Genomic DNA, 19009 nt, shown 5'->3' on the forward strand with positions numbered 1-19009 from the left:
CAATGAAATGTTATAACATTACTTTACTGTCACAACCGTCGAACGCTGATGAAGAGGAAGAGTTTTACTGTAACTCCTTCTTCTTCTTCTTCGGCGTTCCAGACTGTAACTCCAAAATAGCAGAAGAATATATCTCCCTAGAATTATATTGCAGTGGAATCCAATCACAAACAAAGTCCAATGATCATGTTATCACATAATAGCCAAGGGTGTAAGCAAACCACATGCCAAAGATCTAAGAGATATCTCAATAAATGATTGAGCAGTGAACAGATTAGTGAACCTACCGAAGAAAGCGAAACTTGCCCTGGCGCACAGCAATACCAAAATGCTGTTATACTGTGGCAGTGAAGGGGTTAAAATGGAGGTAACGTTAAAGACACCAGCAACAGAAAGGGGTGGAGGGGTGGACGGGTGAAGGGGGAGAATTTTGGGGAATTGGGAGCTTAAAATGAGTGTTCAAAGGGGGGGGGGGGGGGGGTTCCACTGCATTAAAACAATAAAAGTAAAAAGAAGAAAAGTGTGCTGACGTTTCTGTGCTGGAGGACTGAGTGATCTCCAGCAGGACGTTGCACACGAAGCTGTAGCGGTTGGGGGGGTTGTCCAGCAGCTTGTACATGTCGTAGTCCAGGTCAAACCTGACACAGTCACAAACATAAATCATTTTAGCTTTCACATGACAGTGGATAGAATCAGAAGGTTGAAGTCTACCAAAATTGTTTTCCTTCCGTGTTCGTGTTCACAAGAAATTGTTGATATTTTATCAGTTTTCTTTGTGAATGCTCTACACCAAGCCTGCAACTGCAAGCATTGATTTGAACACTAACAATTATTTTGTATAAAAAGACAAAGATATATATATATATACTATGTTTTTGTTGCATGTCTGTATAATTATCTAACTGGAGTATTACTGATAAAAGAAAAGAGAATACATTCTTGTTGCCATTTAATATACGTTATAATAATTTAAAGGACTGAAAATGCATGACACAAAATGGTAGCCAGCTCTGGAGAATAACCCTCCTCCGCCACACTGTTGCCAGAACTTATCAAAAAGCCAGAATAGACGAATTCAGGAAATAACTGTCAGTTTTTTATGGGCTGTGGAAGTTGGTTCTCTTTGTTTTTCCTTGCAAACACTGAGGCAAGCTACATGTAACACTGTAGGCCAATCATGTCTCTACACCCACAACCAATGAAAAACTTGACAGAGTTATTTCCGAACATCGTCTATTCTGGCTTCTGGATTTTTGCATTGATACTGTTTACCACACATTTCATCCTGGACAAATTATGTTGCAGTCAGGCTATTCTGATGACAATTTTGAAATAAGTTCATTATTTGTACCATAAGTGTTTGTCTGTCTACATAAACGACCACTGGGTCGATGTACTGTAAATGTAATGTTTTGCTTCGTCAATAATGAAATGTTCCAATTATCTACAATTTTCTTGTTTTTTGTAATAATGTTGTTACTCACTGGCCCCTGATGTTGTGAATCATGAAGGCTGTGTCCAGGGAATGGTTGGGTTTGGACGGCTGCACCGGGGCGTAGAGCGTCGTCGTCATCCTGGTGTAGGCAGGGTTGAAGAGTGCGTAGTAATCTCTCTGTCACAAGAAGGCAACATTTTTGTCTGAGTCCAGAGACTGAGTTTTAATCACAGAATACATCTTCTGCAGGAAAAACTCTAGTTATAGCCCCAAGGAAGTGATATCAGTTACCGAAAGAAGACTGAACATATTGGTATTCATTTATCTGATTACAGAGACTGAGTTTTAATCATCAAATACATCTACTGCAGGTCAAACTCTAGATATAGCCCTGAGGAAGTGACGTCAAGTGATTGCCTTGCTTGTTTCAGTGGGCTTTTTTTCTTTTCTTAATTTTGTTTCTTTTCCCTTTTTTTTCTTCTTTTTTCTTTTGTATTTTGGAGAGCAGGGGGGTGTGGGGTGTCTTTAAAAGGAGATTTCACTATATGTGCAAAATAAACCTTTCAGCGCTTTGCCTGACCTTGAGGTAGCTGCAGTTGGTGTAGCAGTCGTAGAGGAAGGACAGCATGTTGCGTTCCTCTGTGGAGCAGCACACCGGGTTGCACACGTTCACCACCTTCAGCGTCTCCATTAATCTGTACATAAGATAAAATAAGATAAGATAAGATAAGATAAGATAAGATAAGATAAGATAAGATAAGATAAGATAAGATAACATAACATAACATAAGATAAAATTATATTTCATATCGTCCTGTGAGGATACCCTCATGAAAATTTGGGCTGGTTCCTCACTGCGGAAAGTGAGCTGCCATACAGTACGGCGCTACCCATTTTTTCCCATTTTCCTGCATGCATGTATTCATCAGCTATTTCCCCATCCAATGTAAGTCTTAGAGTCCTGCCCATATTAACCCCACATTACAAATACTGAAAAAGAAATCATCACTTTTTCCTTCCCTCTGATCATTTACCACATTCTGGCCATTTTCAGCCCTTCCAAATGTCGGCTTACTAAAACTCCTTTAGCACATTTTCCCCATGACCACCAAAAACAATTCCTACTTTCTTTCATAGTCTTCCGGCAGAGCATTTGGCACGTTACAACTATTTTCAGTGCTTCCATCAAGGCAGAAAACAGAGCCTTACGATGTGAAGACTTGCGAGGCGATATCCCTGGAGGCGAGGAAGTAGGCGAGGTATCTGCGCAGAACTCCCACAATCCTCAGGCACAGCTTGGTGGTGTACGACACCATGAGGGACGACTCTGTCGATACCAGCTGTCGCTCAACCTCACACAGCATCTTCAGCAACTGTAAAAAACGCAAGGTTCACACGTAAACAGATTTTAACCGTCTTCTTCAGCAACTGTGGGCAACACAGCGTTCACATGTAACAGGATTCAAAACTTCTTCTTCAGCAACTGTGGGCAACACAGCGTTCACATGTAACAGGATTCAAAACTTCTTCTTCAGCAACTGTGGGCAACACAGCGTTCACATGTAACAGGATTCAAAACTTCTACTTCAGCAATTGTGGGGAACACAGCGTTTACATACAAACAGATTCTAAACTTCTTCTTCAGCAACTGTGGGCAACACAGCGTTCACATGTTAACAAGATTCAAAACTTCTTCTTCTTCTCTTGCGTTCATGGGCTGAAACTCTCACGTGTTTGACTGTTTTTAGGCATTTAGGCAGCCATACGCCGCTTTCAGGGGATAACAGGATTCAAGACTTCTTCTTGTTTTGCGATTATGGGCAGAAACTCTCACATACTCTCGTGTTTTTTGCACGAGAGGGCCTTTATGTGTATCACTGTTTTTACCCCGCCATTTAGGCTGCCACACGCTGCTTTCAGGGGACAAAACTAACATTAAAATAAATGTACTAACAAATACAATTCACTTACATCAACCACAAAGGTCATCAAGCCATTGAGGTTGAGAGCGTGCTGCATCAGCTCAAAGAGAAACGCGATGGGCTGGACTTGCGGCAGGTAGGGGGAGTTGCACTCCACGAAGCCTCGCATCTGATCCAAGATGGCCGTGGTGCACTGGGCCGTGACCGAGTGCTGGTCATGATACGATAGTTTCTGGAATTTCTGCATCAACACTTCCAGGTTGGCGGGGGAGATGGTGTTGGAGGGGGTGGTTGAACCGCCAGAGGCGGGGGCTGCTACATCTGCTCCTCCTGTTGACACAATATTCAGGGATGTTGTTAGGATTTATTTTCTTCTGTGTATTTGCCAAAATGGCTATAAAAGTTTCAGCAATTTTTGAAAGTCAAAAGCAGCCCTTGGTGTCACCTATCCCACACTGTGAAGTTATTTTTGCAGCTCTGCTGAAATTACGGCAAAGTTATCAGCGAGTGGAATTATTGTTCCTTTTGCTGATGCTGACTGCCACCACAATACGATAGCTAAATATGCTATGTAGTGATAGGTGACCATGGAAGAACCTCTGTCAAGGAAGATTCTTCCTCCTTTGTCTGTGTTCATCAGCTACAACACCCTCCAATTGTTGTGGTAGTTGTGGTGCATGATGGGTATTTTCCTGTTTCCATGGCGCACCGGACTCTGGTATGGATCACAGGATCTCTAGAGTGTTTACTGGATATGCATACAATGGGAGCTCATGCACTAACATGTTAATCTGGTAAACCAAATCTCAGAACCAAATTTTGAAAATGTCTCCATTAAATTCAAATAAAAAAAATCCCCCCTCCCCCCCCCCCCCCAAAAAAAAAAAAAAAAAAACTCCTGATGGAGATGTGTTGGTGAACATACTCATGCTAAACACTTGCAGGCAGAAGTTTACTCTGTCATCCAAATGGGAAGGTTTCATTTGCAGCCGTTTTTAATCACCCCTCCATTCAGGCAGCCTTACTCCGTCTTCAGAAAAATGTAAAAAGAAGAGCAGCAGACGTACCTGAAGACCCAGGCTCTTTCCCATCCTTGTCTTTGTCCTTCTTCTTCTTGACCTTGCCCACGTCCCCGCTGGTGACGTCGATGCAGTTGCGCTTGGAGTAGAGCTTGACGATCTCCTTGGTGGTCTTCTTGAGGGCGTGTCGCGCCTCCTCCCTCGCCTTGCCCACCCCGTACAGCACGATCAGCCGCTGGTTGTACTCATGGGATGAACAGTCCTCCTGAAATCCGCACAGCACAATCCGCAAGGGTTAGCAAGTTTAGAAATAAGAAAATATGTCAAGATTTGCTTACATTTTTGTATCCCTGAACAAAGAGAACACGGGCAATGAATTATAAATAACAATAACTTGTCATACCAAACTTGCATACTAAGAAAAGTTGAACAGTTGAAAAGAAATTCACACACACACACACATGCATATGCATAAACACACAGACACACACACACACGCGCACACACACACAAACACTCTCTCTCTATCTATCTCTCTCTGTGATCCCATACACACACCCCTCCTCTCTACCTCTCTCTCTCTCTCATCACTTACCTGAGGGATGGGCATGTGAGTGGCGTAGACCAGGTGTCGGGAGGTCCCCTTGGCCACCTGCTGCATGTGGGAGGAGTGGTGGGAGTGGCCCATCTGGTGGGAGGAGTGTGGTTCCCCCACGCTAGGAACCTGCAGGTCCTTTTCGGATTTGACTGACTTCACTGAGGCTGTTCAAAAAGTGGGGAAAAAAACAGCATTAAAAATTGGACAGACTTCACCGAGTTCCGAAACCAGAGCGTTTTAGATTTGACCAATTTCACTGAGGTTGGAGAAAGAGTGGAAACAACAGCTACAAAATCCTTGCTTAACCTTCTTCAGTGACTGCGCAAGGCATTTTCTACATTTCATTTCATTTTGATTGGGGGGCACTCAAACTCAGACCTTATAACAGAGATCACTCTATTTGACAGGAAAAACCCTGTTAAATGGAATTAAAACCAGTACAGCTGATTTTGTTTTCGTTATTTTGATATAAAAACAGATAAAATAACAAAAAAATAACAACAATTTCAGGCTAAAGCAGACACTGGTTTCTCACCTTTCAGCTGATATTTCTTTCTTAACTACTTTACGATTTTTTCAATCACATGACAAAGAAAATAAGTGCTTTAGAATTAGAAACACACAACTGTAAGCTGTACTGAACCAATCACACTGCACCCAAGATGCAATCAATGGGCAAGCAACCCTCATGATTCTCATTTATTGTTCACAATAAGTCAAGCCTGACCAGACTTGAAAAATTGCGGTTACATCAGTTCATCAATGCTTTTGGTAAACTCTATCAACGATAACTCAAAACACTAATTCCAATTCTATCAACTGTTAACTAAAAACAACCACTGAACGGATTTCTTTCGACTCTAACCATTCTTGATATAGAGATTGAATTCAATGCCTACTCACGTAAGTTTCCTTTTTTTGTCTCATAATTCTTTATGTCTGCCCACTACAAAGAACATTAAGTGGACGTTTTCGTGTAAAGTGAGTGCAGTACATGAAGGCTTACTGTAAATTGTTTCAAACATAACTTGAAAACAGAGACAGCAACACACTTGATTTCAGGGCTGATCATTCTAAAAAAGCAAGGTATTTCTTGTGTTACTTTTCCTGCCTTGAATATGGTCTACACTTCTTTCCTTCAATTAAGGTTAAGAGAAAATTGAGTCATCCTTGGTGACCAACAAAACTTGTATTTGTGCTTTAGAAGTCTTCCTTACAACTGCAAAAGCATAGCCTTGAGAACAGCTCTGCCAGTAACCATAACACAAGTATAAACTCACAATAACTTTTCTATAAAAATAAAACAAAGAAGAAGAAAACAGACACACACCAGAACTTTCATCATGCACTTCACACACAAAAAACACGCAAGTGTGTGTGTGTGGGTGTGTGTGTGTGTGTGTGTGTGTGTGTGTGTGTGTGTGTGTGTGTGTGTGTGTCTGTGTGTGTGTCTGTGTGTGTCTGTCTGTGTGTCTGTGTGTGTGTGTGTGTGTGAATACGAATACGACTAAACTTTATTGTCATGAAACGTAGTGTTTATAAGACACGGGAAGATAAATAACCAAATGATTACATTGATTCTTTTTTTTGGAAGCAATTATATACAAATTCTCCCAATTTAGTTTGTACTTTGTCTACTTGCAAAAGTTGACTTGGTACATCATATGAATATATAGGTCGATTAATTTCACTCATGAAAGATTTTCGTAATTGGTTGTTTTCTATGCAGTTATCTAGAAAATGTATTTCATCTGCTATTACTCCACATGTTTCACATAATCTATTTTCCCTAGGTGTATTGCTGTATCTACCAGTTTCAATTTTCAGGTCGTGGGCACTTATTCTTAGTTTACACAACGATTGTTTATATTTTCTTTGTTTTATGCATAACAGATATGGTTCCGTTTTATAATTTGTTACTATTCTTTGATACAAATTTAACTTTGGTGAACTTCTTATTTGACCTTTCCAGAATTGTATATATTGGAGTTCCAATTTTTGACATATATATAACATATTTGAACCCTTTGACATTAAAAGTGGACTGATTTTTCCACACATGATCTAATCCAATGACTTCTAACAATTGTTTTACAAATGATATCCATGGATATGTTTCACTGCCTTTGGTGTACATAAGATTATATACTTTGCTCAGATGAGATGTTTTTGGAAGATCCAATATGTGAAACCAGTACGCAATGATATTACATATTATGTTAATGCTAACTGGGAATCTTCCTAATTCTCCTAGTACTGGTACTACCATAGGTTTTTTTATGTACCCCAAGAATTTGTTTACAGAATTTTGAATGCACTTTTTCATGTTGATATTTACAAGTCATGCATTCTTTAAAAAATTTTGATAAATATAATTCATTTGTATTAATCTGGTGTGGAAACCAGATTTCTGCACCATATGTTGATATTGGTGAAATCAAACTATCATACAATGGTAACATAACTTTTATATTGATATCAGTTTTACGGAACGTTTGACGTAAAGCATGAAGTGCTTTGTTTGCTTGTTTGCTTGTTTGCTCAGATGATCTTGTGCTCTATTTAGAGTGCTGTTTTTATGTAGGACAACTCCCAAATACTTATATTCTTCAGCTGTTTGAATAATATCTTCTCCACAATGAAAATATATTGGCACCTTTGGATCTATTTTTGAAAATACTACTACTTTGGTTTTGTGTGTGTGTGTATGCATGTGTGCATGCATATGTATGCCTGCGTGCATGCATGTGTGTGTGTGCACATGCTTCTATTTCTAGTCTGTATTTGTTTGTGTCTACTCCAGATACATGCATGCGTGTTTATGTGTGATCTGCATCCCTTTTTTAACAGAGCTTGCACCCAAGTATACTGTGAAGAGAGCTAACGCTGAACATGCAACCTGTCTGTTTGTGGGCATTGTGTACAACAAAAACAGCAACAAAACAGAAAAGGAAAAAAACGATGACCAAAAACCCACATACACAACTTCAACCCCATGCTAACACACAACCAACACTGCCAACCAACTACAACACCAGTCTGCCCCCCAAAACAACATTCAAACAGCCACGTAAAACCCTGCCACTCAACACAAAAGGAAACCGGGGGTGGGTAGTGGGTGGAATGAGGGAGGGGGAGATGGATGGAAGGGGAGAGAGGGGTGGCTGAAATGAAAAGAGGCTGCCGTTAGAATAACAGAAAGCATGCAGTGTCACATCAAACCAGCTAAACCTGTCTTAAAAAAAACCAGCCAAAGACCCGAGGATTAACGAGGGGACTGAAGAGAATACCAGGTAGACAAAAAAAAGAAGAATTTTACACTCATGCCTAAACTCAAGGGGACACTGCCTTACCTGCTAGGATTCCCATGGACATGGCTAGGCCTACAAAAACCACAGCCAACCAAATAGTGCCTAGGCTATGCAACAAGCTATCCAATCAACACAAAATAAACACAGACTCAGACATACACACAAAACAAACAAAACAAAGAGCAAAAAGGCAGAAAAAACAGGCAACAAATACTGAGACAAACAATGCTGCAGATAAAAGCTTGAATTAAAATTCCCACATTCACATAAACTACCCACACACAAAAAGTACCAGCACATAAACTACCCACACACAAAAAGTACCAGCACATAAACTTTTCAACAACATCCAAATGAAACACAAGCTCCCTTCCCAAAAATGACATGAACAGACAATTTTGGAAAATAACTCGGTCAAAGTTGTTATACCCTGTGGAAAATTTGTATTCCTTGAACGTGAGGCAAGATGTACACACCCTGATAGCTTCTCACCAAACAATGAGCTGAGATGTATATGTTTTCAAGGAAAATGTCATCATACCAAGCGAGGGGACGCTACATTTTCAGATCCGATCGGCTCACTGACATCTGGTCCCACCTTCAAGGAACACGACTTGTCAACATCACTCAAAAATCCCTTCTTCTTCTTCGTTCATGGGCTAGGACTCCCACGTTCACTCACGGTTTTTTTGCACGAGTGGATTTTTACGTGTATGACCGTTTTTACCCCGCCATTCTGGCAGCATACGCCGATTTCGGGGGAGGCATGCTGGGTATTTTTGTGTTTCTATAACCCACCGAACTCGGACATGGGTTACAGGATCTTTTCCGTGCGCACTTGGTCTTGTGCTTGCGTGTACACACGAAGGGGGTTAATTCACTACCAGGTCGGCACATAAGTTGACCTGGGAGATCGGAAAAATCTCCACTCTTAACCCACCAGGCGGCAGCGACCGGGATTCGAACTCACGACCTCCCGATTAGGAGGCCGACGTCTTACCACCACGCCACTGCGCCCGTCACTCAAAATTCCTTACAGAGTTACTTCCAAACATTGTCTATATGCTCTAGAAAGCCATTTTACTCATTTCACATCCCAATAAACAATTCAAAGGATAAAGAAACTATCATTCATTGTCTTTGTTAAATATCAGCATTGTGATGCGGTTGATAATGACGCGGCCTGAAACATAGTTAGCAATTTCCCTATATTTATATATGTATATACATAGCCCTGTGTGAAGTTAGCCCTCACACTAAGTGAATCTCAAAATGATAACCCTTCTTCTAGTATGTTACAACGCCTCTACGGCGTTCTATCCAGAGATAGTCATGTAGTCTGCTTGAAACAACTGGAGTGGAAACCCCTTTTTTAAGACCTTAACAAAATCGGAGAAAATCAGGTCCCTAAAAGGAGGGAGTCTCAAAACAAAGGGTAATTTGCAGAAGTTATGAACAGAAAATGTGAAAAGTAAGGTCTTAAAAGGGGGGGGGGGGGGGGCTTAAATAGGGGGTCTTAAATAGGGGGGTCTTAAATAGGGGGGTCTTAAAAAGGGGGTCTTAAAAGGGGGGTCTTAAATAGGGGGGTCTTCAATAGGGGGCTCTTAAAAAGGGGGTCTTAAAAAGGGGGGTCTTATGTAGGGGGGTCTTAAAAAGGCGGTTCCACTGTACCACTTTCTCTGTGTTGCCTGTCAAGATTTATGGGCAAGATTCCAAGTCCAGAACTAACTGCACCCAGTACTCAAGTATGCCACTGCAAGGCTGAGAACCTCTAAATGAGAAACCACACAAGATAACCGACATAACTCAGTCAACCAAACGGTAGCATGTTCTTACAGAGACTATCAATAACGCAAGGACACAAACAGCGACAGCACTGCACAGCCTGAACTGAAATCTAGGCGAGAGATTAACAGAAAAACAAAATTACCAGGAGGTTCAGGGCTGGAGCGAGGGTCCTCCTTCACGGAGCCAAACAGACTGCTGAGATCCAGCTCCATACCCATGTGAATCCCCATGTCCACTTTGATGTCGTCCTGCTGCTGCAATAGATATCATCATCATCGTCATCTTCATCTCCATCATCATCATCGTCGTCTTTATCATCATCATCATCATCGTCATCAACACCATCACCATCATCTTCATCTTCATCCTCATCATCACCACCATTACCATCTTCTTCTTAGTTCCTGGGGTGCAACTCCCACATGAACTCCTTAAGGCCATGTGAGGGCCAAATCGCTATTTTCCATATATGATGATCAGCACTGTTTGTGTCGCTTTTGTTATAATACTGATGGTCTCTGAATTAAGAAACGTTAATGTGTTTGTTTATTGTGTATGTCGTTGCTATAGAAACAGGAAAGTAAACAGCAGCCATATTGGATTTTAGGAACCGTTTTTTCCATATCCAAATGCTCGATTTCTGTCCAATATTTTGCATAAATATAGATTTAGATCATATCTACAGATTTACCATTTATTTTTTCTGTGAGTATTACAGTTATTTAAAAAAAATTTTTTTTATCATAATGTTGAAATTTTGCGTAAAATTTAATATTAAAAAAATCGTAAAGCCAACATTTCTTTTCCGATTCATTATTCAAATGGTAACTCTGTAGATAGTATGTAAAAGTACAAGTATGCAGAATTTCACAGAAATCTAACCAGTAGATTTGAAATCATGTTGTTCCCAAATGTCAAAACATGCAAACTGAGGAAAAGGCAAAAACGCACACAATTTGTTTTGAAACCATTGATAGTTGTAATTAAACCCAAAATACATACATGTATCACCAAATTCCACACTGAGGAATGTTTTTCACACCTTAGAGACACCGTTTAAAAGTTAGGGAAGACATAAAACATAAGTTATTTCAAACATGTGCAGTACACCTGGAAAATTGTTTGTTCCGAGTTACAAACAATGCATACACACACTCCCAATCACAGCATGCACACCAAAAAAAGCTCGCTCACTCGCTCACATTCACACACACACACACACAAGCTAGCTCCAAATTACGAAACGTACCCAAGTCATCAATTGCACGCGTACAATAACCACAATATATATGAGAATAATGTTAACCACAATAACAATGACAAGTCGCCTAAAGCGATATAAAAACATTTAGTCAATCGGTATGAAACTTAAATATCAACACCACAAACCAGTCATCACCAAGACTACGAGATACATTTAGATAGTCTCGGCTAACAATACCGAGACGGATCACGCTCGTCTCCGCAAAGCATGAGACCATATATGTAGTACTTACTAAACCTATTTTCTGTAATTATGAGCACATTGTTAGAGTGAACATGACATTTCTATATATTTTTGAATTCAGGAAAAAATGAGGAATGCAATGCAGTCAAGGTTTAATTTGTTACTAAAAATTAGATTTTAATGACAACTTTAACAAGCAAACTCATTAATTTATTTTTAAGATTTTGAGCTGAAATGCAATATTATAGTCCGGACTTCGTCGAAGATTGCTTTACCAAAATTGCAATCAATTTGGTTGAAAAATTAGGGTGATACAGCGCTGCCTCAACTGCCTAAAAAAATCCGGATATGACGTCATCAAAGACATCTTTCCAAAAAATGGAAAAAAACATCTGGGGATATCACACCCAGGAACTCTCGTTAAGTTTTGTCAAGATTGGTCCAGTAGTTTCCTCGGAATCACTTTATACACACACACATACACCATGACCCTCATCTCGATTCCCCGTCTAAGTTAAAACATTTAGTCAAAACTTAGAACATGCCTGCAGCATATGCAGGGCCACCTTCCAGCTGCATGAACAAGTTCTTCCAGTCTCTCTGACTTGGCTGCCCGCACTTTGTCTCTCCTTTTACTTTGCTTGTCTCTCACAGCCTTCAGACTGTTCCGCACGCTCTTGTGCATCCTGGCTGCTCCAAGCCTCTTCATGTGATGTCCAGTCTAGAATCCGAAGAACTGGGCAGAGTCGGCAGCAGCAGCAGGTCCAAAGTTGAACTCTCTAAGAGCTGTACCAAGTCGTTTACTCACATGGTTCGCACACTCTTCCTTGTCAATGTGAATATCCTCACCATAGGGCTTGATGTCGTTGAGCTATGTAAAAGTCTTGGAGTCACCGTCCGACAGTAGTGTTGTGTAGCGAAGCTTGTTGGTGTTCACCGATCGACGCCATATGACACGGGCTGCTTCCACCTCCATCATCCTGATGAGCCTGCAAACAAGAACAAAATAAGAAATGTAATTTGCAAACAGAGTATTTTTTAAGTGTGTGTGTGTGTGTGCGCGCATGTGTTATTCACAGTCATTGTCCAGCTAATACTTCAATTATAATTAATGCGGAAAAAAATGAAATAAACATGGAATTACCAAATTACTGAATATTAAATTTCTAGCAGCAGGTATAGGTGCACTGAACATTGTTAGATTGTAAACGTTAAGCATAATGCATTAATTGATACCATTTGAACGTTTTTAAATACACTTGTATTGTGCCACACATACATGTACTATTTGCCATCCCCTGACCTCAGTTCTGGGAAGCCCGTTGATTCTGAAGACTTGTGAATCTCTCTTGATGCTGTAGATACAGCTCTCTCTCTCTCTCTCTCTCTCTCTCTCTCTCTCTCTCTCTCTCTCTCTCTCTCTCTCTCTCTCTCTCCTCTCTCTCTCTCTCTCTCTCTCTCTCTCTCTCTCTCTCTGTCTGTCTATCTATCTGTGTGTGTTTTCTTATTATTTTCATCACACACATGCACTCCCCCATGCCCTGAACTATTCAAGATACAAATTTAATTTTTACGCATGTGTTACAACTTTCATTATTATTATCATAAATTGATGATCTGTCTTTATGACGCTTTTTTTTTTAATCCATCATCCATGCCTTTGGTTTTGGTTTTCAGTTTCACTGGAATGCATGGAAAATAATATCCACTCATCACTATTACATTTACTTGTAATTTGCTATATATTATTTGAGTAAGTTGCTTAAATTTGAAATAAACTCTATTCAAATATGTCTGTGCAAACAGATATAATTTACCTTTATAGTTCACCTCACACTTGTCTAAGTGGTCCACGAGCCAGGCCGCATACTCCTCTGGCTTTTCCTGAAACAGCTTCTGCCCCGTAGACTCCACACCTGGCAGTAGGTACACATGACATGGGCATCAACACAGAGTCCAGTAAGTAAGTCCACAACACACCCAACTCCAATGTGCGAAGAGTGTCCACGAGTAAGCCAGGTGCCATCATAGCTCACAATAATGTTCAGGGTGTCGTCGACACCAAGAGTAGTGCCACAGTATCTTGCATGAACTTCTCGAACATATGCAACAGTGTCACTGAACACATGCTTCCGGAATTTCTCCAGTTGTGTGAATACTTGGCTGGCATGAGTATGACTATGAAAGGTCTTGTGGTGAAGTCCAGCTAAATCCATGTTTTCACAGAAATTTCTGAATGTGGTGGCTCCCAGTCCACAAGCAAGTGAGGAATACACTGCCTGTCTGTTCATGTCGAACACTTTTGTCTTGGCCTTAAATTTTGTCGCAAGATACTGTTCATACACGCTCTTCGCACGAAGAACAGTTCACCTGGGCAAATACTGCCAAGCCACTTGTTGGTCTGGAGTCTGTGCAAAGAGACAAGCACTTGTTACACTGTGGACAGCACAGACTTGCAACCATACTGTCTACTTCGGCAAAGTCTACAACACCCCTCTGGGTTTTTACCAGGGTTTCAGTAGCAGCAGATGACTTTGTGTCAACTCCACCGGACACAAACCTCTCATACGATTCTTTTTTGAACTCACTTCTTGTCTTCGTGCCGAGAATGTTTTCAGTCGAAGGAATTGACGCAGAAAATGTAGCACTAGCAGACGACCCCAAAACCGGCACTAATTCTGCCACGTCAGCCAGCACAGAAGCTGATTGCGCTGATTTCTTCGCCTTCCATTGATTCTTCACTTGATCTGTCCTCTTTTTCGTAGATTTTGGGGCTCCTCTGGTTGTTGATGGCTTGGTGCGAACCATTTTTGCACAGGAGCGTGTACTTTCACTGCTTGTAAACAAGCGCCATTGTTGTACCACGTGACCCCGGTTGAACGAATCAAGATCACATCATACGTCATACTCTCCGTATAAGGAAGTTGGCGTAGATTGACCTACATTGAAAATGTTCCGTTAGAGCCGAAGTAGTCCGGAAAATAACGAAACAACGGTCACATGCAAACAGGGGAGGCTATGTAGCAAGCAACGTCATGCAGTGTTCGCCCTGTCGTCTGCTCAAATTTGCTGATCAAGGTGTTGAAAATCGGCAATAATAAGGCAAGTTCAAGACAAATGAACGCAATCAGGCGAGGGTTGGTGTATTGAATTTATTTTTATTGCACAAAAAAAACATGTATATGCAACATCAACGGCAGAAATTGAAAGAAAAATGACCACAGTTTTCCAAACAGTCAAAATGTCTAAATGCCCAAATCTGCCCAAAAGCTCAAAAATCACCCCCGCACATCCCCTTAAGGGTTTTATGCATATGGCTGTTTTTCCCTCTGCCATTTCAAGCAGTCAGGCTCTGTTTTCAGGGGGATGAACGCTGGGTATGTTAGTGTTGCTGTTACCCACCCAATTCTCACATGGATTACAAACATTTTACCCTGCATATTCTGTTTTGTACTTGTGCATGCACACACTCAGAGGGGGATAATGTACTGGCATGTCTGCACAAAATCTGACCTGCAAGATGGGAAAAACCAGCACCCATAACCCAACACGCGCAGAGAGTTTAGAAACATTTCTTCTGCTGGACAAAACTAAAAGCTACAGGTTTGATTTTAGTTGCTCATGCAAATGGCTCAAGATTCGTGAACACAACACCCACCCGACCCAATAAAAATCATTAAAAAAACGCACCCTTAACTGAACAGGCGCAGAGAATGTACAAAAATGCCTTCTGCTGGAAGAAACTAAAAGCAACAGACTTGGTTTTAGTTGCTCATGCATATGGCTCAAGAATCATACCCCACCCAAGTAGCCTGAAATCTCTACAGCAGTTTGGAGGACCTGCAGTGCACTGCTACAGTGGAACCCCCCTTTTAAGACCCCCCAATTTAAGACTCCCTCCGTTTTAACGTAGGGGGGGGGTGGGGGGGGGGATCGAGACGAGGGTGTGGTGTATGTGTGTGTGTGTGTGTGTGTGTGTGTGTAGAGCGTTTCAGACTAAACTACTGGACCGATCTTTACGGAATGATATCCCCTGACGTTTTTTTTTCGTTTTTTCGATAAATGTCTTTGATGACGTCATATCCGGCTTTTTGTAAAAGTTGAGGCAGCACTGTCACACCCTCATTTTTCAATCAAATTGATTGAAATTTTGGCCAAGCAATCTTCGACGAAGGCCGGACTTCGGTATTGCATTTCAGTTTGGTGGCTTAAAATTAATTAATGACTTTGGTCATTACAAATCTGAAAATTGTAAAAAAATAAATTTTTTATAAAACGATCCAAATTTACGTTCATCTTATTCTTTATCATGTTCTGAAAACATATAAATATGTTATATTTGAATTAAAAACAAGCTCTGAAAATTAAAAATATAAAAATTATGATCAAAATTAAATTTCCGAAATCGTTTCAAAAACTATTTCATCTTATTCCTTGTCGGTTCCTGATTCCAAAAACATATAGATATGATATGTTTCGATTAAAAACACGCTCAGAAAGTTAAAACGAAGAGAGGTACAGTAAAGCGTGCTATGAAGCACAGCGCAACCGCTGCCGCGCCAAACAGGCTCGTCACTTTCACTGCCTTTTGCACTAGCGGCGGACTACGTTCAGTTTCATTCTGTGAGTTCCAACAGCTTGACTAAATGTAGTAATTTCGCCTTACGCGACTTGTTGAGACCTGTTTTTCTCAGATTTTTGGAGGTCATAAAAGGGGGTTCCTCTGTATCTTCATTGCAGAGACTGGAGTATCCATTTGACAAACGACAAGAAGAAGAAGCAGAAGAAGAAGCAGAAGAAGAAGAAGAAGAAGAAGAAGAAGAAGAAGAAGAAGAAGAAGAAGAAGAAGAAGAAGAAGAAGAAGAAGAAGCAGAAGCAGAAGAAGAAGAAGAAGAAGAAGAAGAAGAAGAAGAAGCAGAAGAAGAAGAAGCAGAAGAAGAAGAAGAAGAAGAAGCAGAAGAAGAATAAGAAGCAGAAGAAGCAGAAGAAGCAGAAGAAGAAGAAGAAGAAGGAGAAGAAGAAGGAGAAGGAGAAGAAGAAGAAGAAGAAGAAGCAGAAGAAGAAGAAGAAGAAGAAGAAGAAGAAGAAGAAGAAGAAGAAGAAGAAGAAGAAGAAGAAGAAGAAGAAGAAGAAGAAGAAGAAGAAGAAGAAGAAGAAGAAGAAGCAGAAGAAGAAGACAAGACATTATACTCACATCATTTTTCAACATCTCGCTGGGACTTTTGACACTGGAGGGCGCTGCGCAGTCTGCAGTCTGCATGAGGGAGGGGGAGCAGAGAAGGTCGCCGCGGGAGATTAGTGTACACATGTAAGCATCGTGGGAAAAGACGTCATGCTGGATCAGCTCATGGAACAGCAGGATGAGATTCCTGAAGGCATGCTTCTGATCCTCACTGCTGTGCTCCTCTGTAACACAGGGTCCCCACTGGTTTTTAGAAACAAAATTCCATGACTTTTCCATGACTTTCCATGAGCCTCAATAACATTTTCCATGACTAGATCCACAGGTCGCCATTTCCGAACACGCAAACTTTTTACGTCTTGTCACTGCCAGTTTTGACACTGGCTTGCTTTGCACTGAATTTGAGTCAGTTTCTACGCAGTGTCTCTTCGACAAGCAAGTCAAGCATTTGCTACGCAGTCAGATTATCAGTAATGTTTGCTGGTCCTGTCATTTCACTAAACTGGACCACAGTGACTGGACCAGCCACTGTTTGTATCCATCTGCACTTTCGTAAATTCCGTTTCGTAACCGTCACTGTAACTTGACAAACTGTCATTTTTTTCACCGCGATACACAGTTCATTGCGAAGATCTTCCTCGGTAATTCGTTTCAATTATGCATACTTTTTGTTGTCAAGAAACAACTCGAAAGAAAGTTTCAAACTCATCATCCTCCATCTTGCTTGTCGAAGCGCTAAAGTACTTTATCGATGCAAAAACAAAAGCAGAAAACTTCGACGAAACCGACTCAAATGCAGTGCAGATGACACGACGAGATAACGGAAGGAAGTGAGCCTCGCTTTGGCTCAAGTGCCGTTAAAAATACCATTATTCTCGTATGCAAATACGAACGAGAAGTTGGTCATACGAACAAGCCTTGTGCTGGCGACGCAAATCGCCGCTGGCTGGCAAATCGCCGCTGGCGTGCTAAAGGTTAATTTTTTTTTCTTTCTTATTTTTGTTAAATTCCATGACTTTCCATGGCTTGAATTGAAATTCCATGACTTTCCAGGCCTGGAAAATTAAAAATCAAATTCCATGACTTTCCAGGTTTTCCATGACCTGTACGAACCCTGATAACACCACACGAAAAGCAATGCTAGACACATTCTCTCTCTCTTTTACTTTAATGTCCCATCGCTGGAAAATTCATGTTGCTTCCTCCTAGTGAAAAGCTACCAGCAACAGAGTCGCGCTACCCACTGTACTTTATTTGCTCAGAAAAGAAAATAGCTGGAAGAAATCCGCAACTTGTCATGCCTCTCAGAACACATATCTATCAACCAAGTTTTTTTTGCCGAGACCAGCTGTGCTGCAGCAGGTCACTCAGAAATGTAGTAACTGTGTAGAAACTGTGTATCAACACGATGGAATGCAGGCGTTAGATCGACGTTACAGGAAGCGACTGAAGTGACTGTGTGTACGGATATATCCGTACCAGGTCAGATAGAGCCATATGAGTAGGTACGGATATAATGAGTTAAGCAACTTGGCCAAACGTTTTAGGTCTACTCTTTAGTGGGGCCTGTACTTTCACTCACCTAGCAGTGGGGCTCTGTGGTCGAGGAAGTCCATGAGCAGCGACTGGAAGGGAGGGACCCCCATGGACACCATGTCGTCTGACCCCACCTCCTCCTTCTCCTCCATCATCTCTCCATCCTGGTATTTCTGTTGCAAGCAAAGTCACCACACCATAGGTATAGATAGGTTTCACAGTGTTCGCATTAACCAGAAATGGACGAAATGTTTCCATTTTGGTTTGAAAATAAAGGAGAAGAGATTGACAATGAGAACGTGCTACCAATTTTGATTACATCTGACAGGTTTTCGTATCGAACTAAAGCTACGTCTTTGCCATTACTCCTTAGTTTGACCTGTTGCCACAGCATAATGTTCGGCTTTTATTCAAAGTGTTCCCCTTTCCTTGAGGTTAATACTAGTTTACAGAACAGCCAGCGCGATTACTGGTACAGGTCACATACCCGCTGACAAATGCCTTCTTTCCTTGTCAAACCTGTATGCAGGAATACGAAAGTTGTCACTCGAGACTTTGACTAATGAATTAATTCATCTTTTAACGTACAGTTGAGACGACGATTTAATGCCATATGAACCGCCTGCAAAGATGTAGCCTTTATATCCAATGAGTGAAGCTCATATTTGAATACAAATTGCAGTTGACAGGGATACTTTTATGTCGTTTTCTTCTTCATCTTCTTCGTTCATGGGCTGAAACTACCACGTTCATTCATGTTTTTGCACGAGT

At 41.0% G+C, this 19009-nt stretch overlaps 1 protein-coding gene and 1 long non-coding RNA gene across 6 annotated transcripts in view; both read right to left on the reverse strand.

Annotated features, from left to right (window-relative positions):
- The window catches only part of LOC138945610 (mediator of RNA polymerase II transcription subunit 12-like protein), a 63814-nt gene that overhangs the window by 32321 nt on the left and 12484 nt on the right, over positions 1–19009 (reverse strand). For 3 of the 5 annotated variants that reach the window (XM_070317066.1, XM_070317064.1, XM_070317063.1), the window contains exons 12-22: positions 18285–18411; positions 16715–16926; positions 10216–10327; positions 8328–8357; positions 4972–5138; positions 4425–4641; positions 3407–3687; positions 2645–2808; positions 2016–2130; positions 1485–1612; positions 531–638 (exon numbers count right to left, since the gene is read on the reverse strand). In XM_070317066.1, coding sequence (XP_070173167.1) covers positions 531–638; positions 1485–1612; positions 2016–2130; positions 2645–2808; positions 3407–3687; positions 4425–4641; positions 4972–5138; positions 8328–8357; positions 10216–10327; positions 16715–16926; positions 18285–18411 — 1661 coding nt within the window. The remainder of the gene's footprint in view (positions 1–530; positions 639–1484; positions 1613–2015; positions 2131–2644; positions 2809–3406; positions 3688–4424; positions 4642–4971; positions 5139–8327; positions 8358–10215; positions 10328–16714; positions 16927–18284; positions 18412–19009) is intronic. The other 2 variants (XM_070317067.1, XM_070317065.1) reach the window with 1 other exon arrangement.
- LOC138945611 (uncharacterized) lies at positions 10670–14809 on the reverse strand. Its single transcript, XR_011449050.1, has 2 exons — positions 13338–14809; positions 10670–12509 (listed from the first exon to the last, which is right to left on the reverse strand). It is a non-coding gene; the product is annotated as an uncharacterized lncRNA (long non-coding RNA).

Source organism: Littorina saxatilis, linkage group LG13 (assembly GCF_037325665.1).
Source record: "Littorina saxatilis isolate snail1 linkage group LG13, US_GU_Lsax_2.0, whole genome shotgun sequence".
Taxonomy (NCBI): domain Eukaryota; kingdom Metazoa; phylum Mollusca; class Gastropoda; order Littorinimorpha; family Littorinidae; genus Littorina; species Littorina saxatilis.